Source organism: Prionailurus bengalensis, chromosome D3 (assembly GCF_016509475.1).
Source record: "Prionailurus bengalensis isolate Pbe53 chromosome D3, Fcat_Pben_1.1_paternal_pri, whole genome shotgun sequence".
NCBI classification, from domain to species: Eukaryota; Metazoa; Chordata; class Mammalia; order Carnivora; family Felidae; genus Prionailurus; species Prionailurus bengalensis.
The window spans coordinates 40206885-40221185 of NC_057356.1; the positions used below are offsets into that span (position 1 = coordinate 40206885).

General features: G+C 40.6%; 1 protein-coding gene across 11 annotated transcripts in view; it reads left to right on the top strand.

Annotated features, from left to right (window-relative positions):
• The window catches only part of DLGAP1 (DLG associated protein 1), a 900656-nt gene that overhangs the window by 691560 nt on the left and 194795 nt on the right, over positions 1 to 14301 (top strand). For all 11 annotated transcript variants that reach the window (XM_043558382.1, XM_043558383.1, XM_043558380.1 and 8 more), the window contains one exon: positions 13431 to 13608. In XM_043558382.1, the coding sequence (XP_043414317.1) occupies positions 13431 to 13608 (178 nt within the window). The remainder of the gene's footprint in view (positions 1 to 13430; positions 13609 to 14301) is intronic.

The following is a 14301-nucleotide window of genomic DNA, read 5'->3' on the forward strand; positions in this document are numbered from 1 at the left end:
AGTTCTGGAAAGCCAGAGCCTTCTGTTCATTCCTCAGTGTCGACCGCCCCCTGCAGGCGTTCTCCAGGACTGACCCTTCTCAGGGTCTGGGCTCGTCTCCGTGGAAACACCAGACTCGTTCTTCCCTTCATTTAGACCATCCGGTTCAGGAAAGAGTACGGCAGAGCATGAGTGCCTTTTTCATTAGAGGAAAGACAAAGGCCAATTAATAAAGACCCAGAGAAGAGGAAGGGCCCCCAGGGGTTAGGAGAGGGAAGGAAATGAGGCCAGTCTGAGCTGTCTGGGCAGCAGCCTCTGAAAGGGTAGCTTTGTTTATTTTGTTTAATCCCTTAGCTCCATCCTTCCTGGTTTTTTGTTTGGTTTTTTTTTTTTCTGTCATAGAAATGTCTTTTTTTTTCTTCCTTCCTGTTTCATGCACATTACTTATTGGAATCTTGGGATTTTTCACAGCAGAATATGTGTAATCTATTATATTGCTACCTCAATACATTTTGACTAGAAAGCTTTTATCCCTTTTTAGGTGTTAGTAAATGAATGTTCAGTGCTTCTCTATGGAAAAGTTAAACCATCCCCAATAGGGTAAATATTAGCTTTCCATTCCCTCTCACTCAAAGCATAAGAGATTACTATAATTCACCACAGTGCCTAGGTAATAAAAGTGGGTAGAAGTCATATTTTCAACATCCAAGCACATTTCTGGTAAAGCTTTTGACTGCCAACAGTCCTAATTACTTTGCACCTAATTGATTTAATCAGAGTACCTGTGGTCATTTGAATACTATTTGATTCTGGTGATAATGGACCTGTAGGCATGTTTCCATTTTGCTCACAAATGCTTTGAAATGTTTCTACCTTACATCATGGGCAATTATACTTTCCGTTCAGAATTCTGTTAAGGTAACGATTCTTCCCATTTCCTGGAAAACCTCCCCCCCCCCTTTTTTGAATGAATAAGTAGTTATTTTCTCTAAATGTAAGTTTCAAAACTAGTGCATTTCTACAGCTAAAGCTGATGCAACACACAGCCAATGAATGTGCATTCATGTGTGCTTTGTGGCACATCAAAGTTGTATTTTAAATGCTTTCTCCTACCATCACCTCCAGTATTTTTATGCCTTAATTAAAGCATTGGAGTGGCTACGTGGAACTATAGTAGCCACTGATGTGTTGGAAAAGCAGGGGGCAATATTCAGGAGAGGAGTGTTGTTATTATAAACTACCTTTGCTTCCTAGAGAAACAGAGAAAAAGAATGCTGCAATCAGAGAACAGCATGAGCCCAACAGGAACCCCACCACCTTCCTTGGCTCCTGTCTGTCTTCCTTCCTCCCCAGTGACAATAGTGCTGACCCATAGGGCAGGGACATGGAATATACAGGGGGCTTCAAACACAGCGGTGCCTACACGGGTCCTTGAGCCCACACCCACGAGTACGTTCTTAAAGTGTGCATTTTTTGCTCAGTGCAAAAACTTCTGGTTCATCGCAGCAGAAGTTTTGAAACTTGGAGATTAAATTGGCTCTGCTTCCTCTTAGGTAGGCACTCAGTTCTAACATCCAGCTTTGGACTCGGTGAGGGACCACATTGTTTAGTTTCTCTCTACCCAGTTTCTTTCTAACCCATTCATTGTCTGAAGGTGGAATTATTATTTTTTTAATGTTTATTTATTTTTGACAGAGAGAGCGAGAGCAGGGGAGGTGCGGAGAGGGAGGCAGACAGAGGATCTGAAGTAGGCTCCTCCTTGTCAGCACAGGGCCCCATCGAACTCAAACCGTGAGATCAAGACCTGAGCAGAAGGCAGACACTCAACTGACCGAGCCACCCAGGCGTCCCAGGGTGGAATTCTTTTTTATCAGATTTTTAGTTTGATATAATTGTAGGTTCACATGTGGTTGTGAAAAGAATACAGAGAGATCGCATATACCTTTTACCCAGTGTCCTCCCAATGGTAACTTCTTACAAAACTATAGCGTAACATCACAAGCAAGATACTGACATAGCCAAGATACAAAAGCTTTCCATAACCACAAATAGCCCTCATGTTGCCTTTTCATAGTCACCTCCACTTCCCTCCCACCCCTACTTCTTCCTTCACCCCCGGCACCCACTAATCTCTTCTCCGTCTCTATGAATTTGTCATTTCAGGAATGTTCTATAAGTAGAATCATTTAGTATGTAACCTTTTGGAAATCACTTTTTTCATTTAGCATAATTCTCTCGGAGATCCTTCTAGACTGTTGCCGAGTAGTGTTCCATGGTGTGGATGTACCACACTTCACTTAACCATTTACCCGCTGATAGACATCCAGATTGTTTCCAATTGGACACTATGATGAATAAAGCTGCTACAACATTCTTATAAAAGTTTTTGGGTGAACACAGCCTTCATTTCTCTAAAATAAATTCCCAGGAATACAACTGCTGGGTCACGTAAGAGTTGTGTGCTTCATGTTTAAAGAAATGGTCACATTTTTTAGAGTGGCCACACCATTTTACATTCTCACCAGCAGTGTATGAGTGTTTCTGTTTCTCTAAATCCTATCAACATTTATTGTCATTAGTTCTGTGGTTTAGCCATTCTGATAGGTATGTAGTGCTATCTCATTGTGGATTTTATTTGTGTTTCCCTAATGGTTAATGATGTTCAACATCTTTTCATGTGCTTATTTGTGAAATGTCTCTTCAGGTCTTTGCCCATTTTCTAATTAGATTTTTTTTTCTGTTGGATTTTGAGAGTACTTTGTTTACAGCACCTAGAGGTCCTTCATAAGATATGTGCTTTTTTTTTTAATCTTCTTGTCTCTAGCTTGTCTTTTCATCTTCTTCATAGAGTCTTTCAAAGAGCCAAAGTTTTTAATTTTCATTACATCCAATTTATCAAAGTTTCCTTTGATGGATCATTCTTTTAGTGTCAAATCTAAGAACACTTTGCCCAGCTCAGAATCCTGAAGATTTTCCCTGTTTTTTCCATGTTTTGTATTTAAGACCATGATCCATTTTGGGTTAATTTTTTATAAAGTGTGAGACGTAAAGTTTGGTTTAGTTTGGTTTTTGCCTATAGATGTCCAATTACCCCAGTACCATTTGTTGAAAAGGATATCTTTCCTCCATTAAATTGCTATTACAAAAAATGCTATTCATCTGACTCTTGATTTCAGTCCAGGTCACAAGCTCACGAATAGTGGGATCAAGGTCTGCGAGGAACTCTGTGCTGGCTGCACTGAGTCTGCTTGGGATTCTCTCTCTCTCTCTCTCTCTCTCTCTCTCTGCTCCCCACCTGGTCACATGCACATGCACATAGACACTCTGTCTCTCTCAAAATAAATAAACATTCTTAAATATTTCCTTAAAAAATACTACTATAATTGCAATAATCAGCTGGACATGTTTGCATGGATTTATTTCTAGATTTTCCACTCTGTTCCATTGATCTGTGTGTTTATTCCTCCCACCAATGCCACACCATCTTGATTACTGAAGTTACATAGAAAATCTTTCAGTTGAGTGAAAATAGATACAAATTGAGTAGAGCAAATCCTGTTTTATTCCTCAAAATTTGGTTATTCTAGTTCCTTTGACTTTCCATGTAGACTTTAGAATAATCTTGTCTATATCCACAAAAATATGGAATTTTTTTGCAGCTTTATTGTTTGGTGTATACATACATAAGATTCCTGTGTCTTCTTACTGGATTGGTTCTTTAATTATTTAATTATGTAATGGCCCTCTCTGTCTCTAGTCTTTTTCTTTACCAATAAACTTTACTAATAACATTTCTTCATCTGATATTAATAGAGCCACTCCTATTTTCCTTTGATTGATGTTTCCATGATACATTTTTTTCTATCCTTTTCTTTTCAACTTGTTTACATCATTATATTTGAAGTGAGTTTCTCAGAGACAGAGTATAGTTGGGTCATGTTTTTTAATACAGTCTGCAAATCTCTGTCTTTTAACTAATGCATTTAGACCATATATTTAATGTAATTATTATCTTAAGGTTTAAGTCTTCCATTGTATTTTTTGTTTTCTGTTTGTTCTGGGGTTTTTTGTTTGTTTCTCTGATTTTGTTTTCCTCTGTTTCCCATAAGAAATGGAAACTCGAATATTTTTTAGACTTCTGTAGTGTTTTTGAGTATGTCTTTTTGGTATAGTTTTTTAGTGGTAGCTTTAGGAATTATAACTTACACAACTTAATGATATCATTTTACCAGTTTGAGTAAACTATAGAAACCTACTTCCCTTTGTACCTGTTTACTATCTCCTATTTATAACATCACTACCTTAAATATTTTCTATACATTTTTTAATTAACAAAATTTTTTAATGTTTATTCATTTATGAGAGACAGAGAGAGACAGAACACAAGCAGGGACTGAGCCACCCAGGCGCCCCATCTCTGTAAACATTTGGAACCCTACCAAACAATGTTATAATCTTGGCTTAAACCATCAAACATAATTTAGAAAACTCAAGGGAAGAGAAAATGCCTATTCTATTTACCAATGTTTGTGTTTACCATGTCCTTTCTTCCTTCCTGATGCTTCAAGTTTCCTTCACTGATTATTTCCTTTCTGTTTAAAGAACAGCCCTGGGGACCCTGGGTGGCTCAGTTGGTTAAGCCTCTGACTTTGGCTCAGATCATGATCTCATAGTTCGTGAGTTTGAGCCCCGCGTCAGGCTCTGTGCTGACAGCTCAGAGCCTGGAGCCTGCTTCAGATTCTGTGTCTCCCTCTCTCTCTGCCCTTCCCCCACTCCCTCACTCTCTCTCTCTCTCTCTCTCTCTCTCTCTCTCTCTCTCTCCCTCCCTCAAAAGTAAGTAAACATTAGGAAAATTTTTTTAAATAAAGAAAGAATGGCTCTTAGGCATTCTTTCAGGTAGATATGCTGGCAACAAATTCTAGTTTTCCTTGGTCTAAAAATTTCTTTATCCCCCCCCCCCCTCCTTTATTCCTGAACAATAATTTCACGGCACATAGAATTCTAGGCTGGCAGTTCTTTGCCTTCAGCCCTTAAAAAAAATAACACCTCGGGGCGCCTGGGTGGCGCAGTCGGTTAAGCGTCCGACTTCAGCCAGGTCACGATCTCGCGGTCCGTGAGTTTGAGCCCCGCGTCGGGCTCTGGGCTGATGGCTCAGAGCCTGGAGCCTGTTTCCGATTCTGTGTCTCCCTCTCTCTCTGCCCCTCCCCCGTTCATGCTCTGTCTCTCTCTGTCCCAAAAATAAATAAAAACGTTGAAAAGAAAAAAAAAAATAACACCTCTTTTTCACCTCCATGGTTTCTGAAGAGAAATTTGTGTCATTCAAGTTGGTTTTTCCCTATAGATAAATACCCTCTGGCTACTTTGCAGATTTTACTTTGTCTTAAGTATTTAGATGTTTAATTATAATGTCCCTTGCCATGGATTTCTCCAGATTTAGTCTGTTTAAGATTCACTCACCTTCTTGAATCCATAGGTTTATGTCTCTTGACAAACTGAGGACATTTTCAGCCGTGATTTCTTTGAATGCTTTTTTCAGTCCCACCCTTTCTCCTCTCCTTCCCAGACTCCAATTTTGAATGATTATCTTTGATTATAGTCCCACAAGTCCACGAAGCCCTACTTTTTTTCTTTCTTTCTCTATTTTTCATACTGGGTGATTTCTAATGTTCTGTCATCCAGTTGGCTGCTTCTTTCTCTTTCTCCTCAACTTGGCCATTGACCCCCTCTACTAAGCTTTATATTTTGGTTATTGTATTTTTCAGTTCTAAAATTTCTACTTGGCTCTTCTTTATATCTTCTCTTGGTTTGCTGAGGTTATTGGCTGAAGCTGGTGTGTTTTTTTTTTTAATTCGTTTCAAGTGTGTTAATGAGTGCTCTTCAAAGCTTTGTTATCCTAACTGCTTTGAAGTTTTGGGGTTTTTTTTTCCCAGACAATTTAACAACTCTGCCATCTCAGTATTGGCATCTATTGATTGTCATTTTTCATTCAGTTTTAGATCTTCCTGGCTCTTAGTATGAGAGTTGAAACCTGGGCATTTTTGTATCGTTAGTAGACTATGGATGTTATTTAAACCTTCTGTTTTAGGTGGTTTTTAAAATACCGCTCCAGGGGCGCCTGGATGACTCAGTCGGTTAAGCATCCAGCTTGGGCTCAGATCATGATCTCACAGTTCGTGGGTTCAAGCCCCACATCGGGCTCTGCACTGACGGCGCAGAGCCTGCTTGGGATTCTCTCTCACTCCCTCTCTTTCTGCCCCTCCTCAATTGATGCTTTCTCTCTCCAAATAAATAAACTTTAACTCTATGTACATCATTCCAGCAAGACAATTGGGAGCACCACCTCATCGCTGCCAGTTAGATATACAAGTCCAAGTTCCCCACTTAAATGCTATTGACACCTAAAATGGGTGGGTGCTCCTCATCACTGTTGGGTATGGGTGGGAGTTCTGGACTCCCCACATGATCTCCACTGATGCCACACTGGAGTCAGTTTTGTTACTGCTGGACAACGATGAAAGATCCGACTCCCCACTAGCCTCTTCGGAAACTACCTCTGCATGCGGGGACAGGGATGCCTCATTACTACTGTATGGGAATAGAAGGCCAGTTTCCCCATGTGCTCCCCACTGGTACCACATGGGAAGGGATTGCTCATGGGGATAAAAGTCTCAGGTCCCTACTCGCCCTTTTCTGATACCACCTTGGTGAGAACGTTACAATACCTCCTTACCACCCCATGAAGGTAGAGGGTCTAAGATTCCACTCGGCCCTTGCTGGAATGGTAGACGTGGTACCACAGTTTTTTCTTTGGTGTTTGGCTGGAGTAAAGTCATCATTGTTTGACAGTGTTCTGTCTTAGACTCATAAATACAGAGAACAAACCACTGGTTGCCAAAGGGCCAGGGGCCAGGGGATGAGCAAAATAGAAGCGAAGCCACTTAAGAGGCACAAGCCCCCAGTTACAAAATAAATAAGTCATGGGGATGAGAAGTAAAGCATAGAAAAGAGAGTAATCAATATTGTGATGACATCGTATGGTGGCAGATGGTAACCACACTTATTGTGGTGAGCATCGCATAATGTGTAGAATTGTTGAATCACTATTTTGAACACCATCGTACGTCACCTTTTTGGTTCTAGGTTGGGCTTATGTAGTTGGCCATATTTCTTATGTATACCACAACCAGGTAACTGCCACAAATAAGAAACCTTGGAAAACCATGAAGATTTTGTTTCCATCTGAAAAAAACTTGGATATAATTGTAGAACCTCTCCTGGTAATATTTTAGGAACATGGGAAAAGTACTAGCAAAAAAGTAAATGTTATCTCAGTTTTCGAAAGACAAGATTCCAAAAATTGCAAATAGTTAATCTAATGTGAATCCTTATGAAAATTCCAGGAGGAATTTTTACATAGAAGGTTTGTGATGATTTAGAAAATGGGGAACTACCATAGATTTACTAACAAGGCACGAATAGAACTACCTGTATTTCCCTCTTTGAAATGGCTGAGCCAGGCACATGAGAGGAATGTAATTGCATTTAGGATAGTATTTAAAATAGTAGATCACTTGGGGCACCTGGGTGGCTCAGTCAGGTAAGCATCCGACTTCAGCTCAGATCGTGATCTCATGGTTCATGGGTTCAAGCCCTGTGTAGGGCTCTGTGCTAACAGCTCAGAGCCTGGAGCCTGCTTCAGATTCTGTCTCCCTCTCTCTCAGCCCCTCCACCCCTCAAAAATAAACATTAAAAAATAATAATAATAATAAATAAAACAGTAGATCACAAAATGTTGCATGAAAAAGTTAAAATCAGAGAAACACGGGCTGGGTGATAGAGGCATATGTGAAACAGCTTTACAGCAAAAACTATATTATTGATGGACTGAGTCAACTCGGAAGATCACTGACTCACCAGACCCCAGTCAATAACTTTACAAGTAATTGGGTAAGGAAATAAATGGCATAATTATGGGAAAGGTACGAGATGGTTAAGACTATAGAAATCAGGCAGACTTAGCTTTAGATTCTGAGTTTACAAACTTATCAGCCTCAGTTTCCTCATTTGTAAGATAGAAAATAACAATGTTTCGTAATTGCTATAATAATCCATAATATTGGTGTGACAGATAAGACATTGTAGGTGAAGCTCTTAAATGCATGGGACCTTGTAAGACTCACTGATTTGGGGTATTGCTATGTTTGCTTCTGTTATCACATATACATAAGAGCCAAGAATAGTTGATCTATTTATTGCATATTGCATGGGGATGACAGGATTAGCCTTCGATTTCAATTTAATAGGAACTAAAGTGTCAAAAATTAGAACGATTTAACATCATTTGCTATAAAGATCTAAAAGGTGTCCAAAGAGAGCTTACCAGAAGCTAACAGCGTGATTATGGCCCAAACAATCTAGAGCTTCCTCAGCCATATCCCAGGAGGATCTTCTCTTGAAGAAAGGACAATAGCCATTCTGTATTCTGTACTTGTCAGCCCACATTTGGAAGTTTAAGTTTGGCTTTGGGTACTTTGTTGTCAAAGAGGAAATAACAAATTGGACTGACTTCAGAGACAGGTCATCAAGGTAATGGACAGCCTGGAAGCCTTGACATAAGAGAACGAGATAAAGGGGGGCACGTCACCCGGAGAAGAGAAGGCTTAGCAGGGATAGACAGCAGCTGTGTTCAAGACAACTGAAGACTGCACGGAAGGGATGTGTTTTTCATGACCTTTTGGCATGCCAGTAGTGAGTAGAGACACGAAGCATTTGACAACGGAGGTTAGAAGAAAACCAACACTGTAAGAATTATTTAAGAGTCTGTCTTTAGTGGCTTTTTGTTCTTCCTAAAGTGAAATCAGAATATGAAACACTTTGAAAAATCTATCAAAATACTTTCACATAAGTTTTAACTCCTCCAATTTGTCAATGTCAACTTGTATCTATGTAAGTACATCTGCTCTGCTCTGACACTTTTTAAATTGAAGGAAACACTCTGTATTTAGCTCCAAGCAGCATCTAGGTCACTATTTCCACCTCCTCCTAAGCATTATCATCATGGGCTTTTACTAACTAGTACATTTCAATTGTCATCACAGCTTTCCTAGTGATGACATTATTTCTTTTGTCACTGATTTGTAAACTGACATGATTGCCAACAGTCTTTCTGCAATCACTAACTACTTACAGAATTACTTTTTCGGATGCCTTAATTATTTCGATGCAATTTATTCTCCGTCATGCTATATCAAGTTTTAATTACATTACTGTTTTTGCAATTACTGGAGCAATAAAATGATACTCACATTTTTCCTATACTTTCCACCGAGTATCATTTGTCTCTTTTCAACCACAGGAATCATAGTCTCTGAAATACTACCATAAGCACTCAACATGCTTAAAACTTACCGTAAATGATCAATAAAATGTCTTTCAAGGAAGAAAAAAAAAAGTTCTATTATGTTGGTCCCCAAATTTGTTGGGAGTTTAATTGCCAAGTGATGAAATAGGAAAGATTAATTACTTCGTTAAAGAGAGATTTTTACTTCTGGGTATATCCTCAAAAAAACTGGAAGCAGGGGCTCAAACAGACATTTGTACACCCGTGTTCCCAGCAGCTTTATTCACAAAAGCAAAAGGCCGAAGCAACCCAAGTGTCTGTCAATAGATGAACGGATAAACAAAAATGTAGTATCAACACACAGTGGATTGTTCTTCGGCCTTAAAGGAAGTTCTGACACGTGCGGCAGCCTGGGATGAACCTTGAAGACATGATGCTAAGTGAAACAAGCCAGGCAAATACTATACAATTTCACTTGTATGAGATGCCCAGGGTGGCCAAACTCAGAGACGTAAAGTGGAATTGTAGTTGCCAGGAGCGGAAGGTGAGACCGCTTAAGATCTACTCTCAAATACCTTGTGATCTCACTTATGTGTAGACTAAACAAACAAACAAACAAATGAGCTTATAAATACCAAGAACAGATTAGTGGTTGCCAAAGGCGAGTGTTGGGGGTAGGAGAAATGGGTGAAGGGGGTCGAAAGGTACAAACTTCCAGTTGTGAAGCGAAGAAGTCCTGCGGATGTGATGTACAGCGTGGACACTTTTGTTAACAATCCTGTATTGTGTATTTGAAAGTGTTGAGAGTACATCTTAAAAGTGCTCATCACATGAAAAGAATTCTGTAACTGTGTGGTGATGAATGTTAACTAGACTTATTAGGGTGATCATTTAGAGATATTTACAAATATTCATTAGGTTCTACATCTGAAACGAATATGGCACTTTTATATCTCAATTTAAATTTTTTTTTTTTTTAATCTACTCGGGGCGCCTGGGTGGCTCAGTCGGTTAAGCGTCCGACTTCATCTCAGATCATGATCTCACGGCTCGTGGGTTCGAGCCCCACATCGGGCTCTGTGCTGACAGCTCAGAGCCTGGAGCCTGCTTCAGGTGCTGTGTCTCCCTCTCTCTCTGCCTGTCTCTCTCTCTCTCTCTCTCTCTCTCTCTCTCTCAAAAATAAATATTAAATGAAAAAAAGATCTACTCTCTTAGCCAATTTCAAGTACACGGCACACTATTTTTAACTATGGTCACTATGCTGCACGTCACATCCCCAGGGTTTATTCATCTGATGAAGTTATACTTTTAGTACTGTATTCCAAAGTTGATCATATTCACCTTGGGGACACTGTTTTAAAATCTTGCAGCCTGGGTATTATTTCATCTTTCTCTTCAGCCACCTTACTGACACACTGGGCCAACCTTGTTTATGTAGCTGCCCCACAGCCAGGAAAGGGTCTCCTATCTTTGAGTGCTCTTAAAGGACATGATAATGAATGGGACTCAGCCAGGCCCACATCTCAGTGCTGATAAGCCACAAAACGTTAACTTAGCACGAGCCATTTAGGGAGGAAAGTGGAAAAAGACAGACGTCATTTGAATAGGCCAACATTGAAAAATAATCCATCTAACACGAGAACGAGTATTTCTGAATACGCACATGCCCTTTCTTCTTAGCAAGCCACCTTTCTCTTGAGGTGAAATATAGGAATAAATGCACTATTTTCCAGTGTTTCTCCAGTGAGTGTTTCCATACCAGCAGCACACGTACATACTTTTACCCTTTATATTGACAGCTGTGGGCTCCGCTCAGTGGACAAGAGGAAAGAGTTCATTTCCTTACAGTTAGCGTCTGATGAAAGTGCGTGCTGTTTTATCAGAAATGACTCACCAAAGTAGAACTCTTCAGTCCTTTCTGAATGATTTTTCACTTTGAAATTTGGGAATTATGCCTTATTTCATGACAGGTGACCTGGGTGAATGATTGTTGCAATGATGCCTCATTTCCCCATCTCAGCCAGCAGACACTCATTTTTCAAAACACTGGACTTGCACTTCGTCTGGTGAATATACACCATTTATGAAAGTCACCCCCCCCACCCCCCCAGAATTGCTGCCCTGATAACCATTTGGAACAGCACCGTCATTTATGTTGGCAATATCCACGCCCTGGGTCGGGTTGCAAAAGAGCCAAAGAAACACGTTTACCATCTAATTCTCAAGTTCTAAGGGGAAGTGAACTTTTGGTTATAAATGCTTCTAGCTAAGTCTCTCTTTTCCTAGAAGAGACCTTAAGGGGAAAAGGAATTCTTCAGTTTGTATGTTGGTTGGTTGGGATTTGGGGCATGAGCATTTATAAAGTGGCCCATTGTGAATCACCATAATAGCACATAACACATGGCAAATATTTGCTTGAGCTGGCAGAGCAAATAGTTCATGTTTGACAGCTACTTGTAGGATCCATCGAGAACATCCATTTTTAGAACAGTTTCCCTTTTGTGGTAATAATGTAGGAGGTTTGCTTTTGATGTTAAATTCTGGATCTATTTTTTTAATGTTTATTTATTTTTGAAAAAGAGAGAGAGAGAGCATGCACGAGCGGGGAAGGGGCAGAGAGAGAGGGAGACACAGAATCCGAAGCAGGCTCCAGGCTCAGAGCTGTCAACACACAACCCGATGCGGGGCCGAACTCAAGAACGGCGAGATCATGACCTGAGCCGAAGTCGGACGTTCAACTGACGGAGCCACCCAGGCACCCCCTATTCTAGATCTATTTTAACTTGGTCCCCTTTCCAATACAATTGCAAAACGTAGCTGCTCCCAGGTTTTAGTATTACTGAGTCCATCTTTTTTGGCTATTATATTTAAGTAATTGCATTAAATTAATACAAAATTAATACAAACTTCAAGAATGAGTGCAATCTTAGACATTGCCAAGAGGACATTTGGAATGTGGAGAATATCTTTACCGTCTATGGGCAGAATGCGTTCTAATAGTTTGCCAGTTGATTTTTTTATCTTCCAGATAATTAATTATACAATCCATGAATCATCAAAGCTTATCTCTCAGTTCACCACATTTATATTCCTTATATCTTTTTATCTTCTAATTTCATTGGTCATAATCTCCGGGATGATGATAAATAACAGCAATGACAGGGGTGGAGAGGAAGACCCACCTTCTGTTTTATATACTCCTATATAGCTTGGCAATGAGCATTTCCTACTTTTATAATTTTAAAATGCATCGTGAAAAAAATACAAAGAGTACAGTGTGTAAAGACTTTCTTTACATATCAAGATTTAAAGATTTGCACATTGTTAACGGCTAAAATTTAACTTTTGTTCACTGAGTTCAATCTCAACTAAATGAGACAAAGATTAGATAGACAAGCCGATGACAGAAAGATTGGTAGAGATACTGATATAGATGTATACCCACTTACTGTTACCAGAAAGTCCAAAAACAAAAATATGGGCACAGAAAGGAAATGGGTAAAAGAAAAAGCTTACAGAGGTGCCTGGGTGGCTCAATCAGCTAAGCGTCCTTCCTTCGATTTCAGTTCAGGTCATGATCTCACGGTCGCGACACTGAGCCCCGCATCAGTCTCTGTGCAGAACCTGCTTGGGCTTCTCTCTCTCTGCCCCTTCCCTGCTCGCTCGCTCGCTCTCTCTCTCTCTCTCTCTCTCTCTCTCAAAGTAAATAAATAAACTTTAAAAAGAATTTTAAAAAGAAGAAAAGGCCTACAGACTACCAGGACAGGATTCTGGGGCAGGGAAGTCAGAACTATTATCTCCCCCCGTCCCCGCCCTGGGATGCAGATGGGGAAATTATTTCATAGGCTGAAGAGAATTTGAATTGCTCACATCATGAGATGTTACGAAACCTTAATGATTTCTGGTAAAAAGTTTTTCCTTCTGGGACACCATGGGAGAGTCTAGGAATCAGAGGAAGCCATCTGTATTGTTCATCCCAGTATTTAGGGTGATACTAAATGATATCCAATATCCAATATCCAATATTGGGTGATACCCAATGATAGAGCGACCATGTCTTATTACTACTTACATTTCTACTAAACGTGCCCTTTCCTTTTTTCTCTTTTAGGATTTCCAATGAACACTCCCCCAAACTCCAGATCCGGAGTCACAGTTACCTGAGGGCAGTAAGTGAAGTCTCCATCAATCGAAGCCTGGACAGCCTTGACCCTGCCGGCCTGCTCACATCACCAAAGTTCCGCTCTAGGAACGAGAGCTACATGCGAGCCATGAGCACCATCAGCCAGGTGAGCACTGTGGCCATGGGCCATGGGCCATGAACTACATAAGGATTAGTGGAAACAGAGGGCATGAAGCGAGGAGATGGCCACTCGCAGAGTAAACCACTGAGGGGTCAGGTGGGAGGCCTAATCTAAATGCTACACGTATTCACCTAAGGCAAGCACCTGGTATCAGCAGTCTGCCAGCAGAGAAGGGGTCCTCTGCAGAGGGATAAAGGACATTGGAGCGAGTCCTCGGAAATTCATCAGCAGTCAGTACCAGCAAATGTGCCCTTAAGAAGTTGATGGATAAGGTTGAAAAGACTCTTGAAGGACAGAAGGACAGCATAGACATCACTGGCAAAACCAAGGCAGCGTCTAATCACAAAAGTACAAGCGTTGAGCAAGTCTTGATAGACAGCAGTCTGAGGACAGGAAATGAGATACAGTCTACTTATCTCAACGGGGTCCCAGGTGAATACTGTATCTTGGTAATGAGACAAAAGCCACTTCTAAGAACTGGTATCAGGACTAGGGATGAAGGAAGACTCAGGCGTCTTAATGCTAGATCCAAAATATCCAGGCCCTCCCATCAAAGTTTCACAGAGTGGGAGAGGACTGGGCTACCTAACATCGGGGGGCAGAGAGAACCTGGGGCTCTTTGAAGACCGGACCCTGCAGCTTTCGGAGCCACCAGGGGAGCAGAAGTTGCCGCTAGGG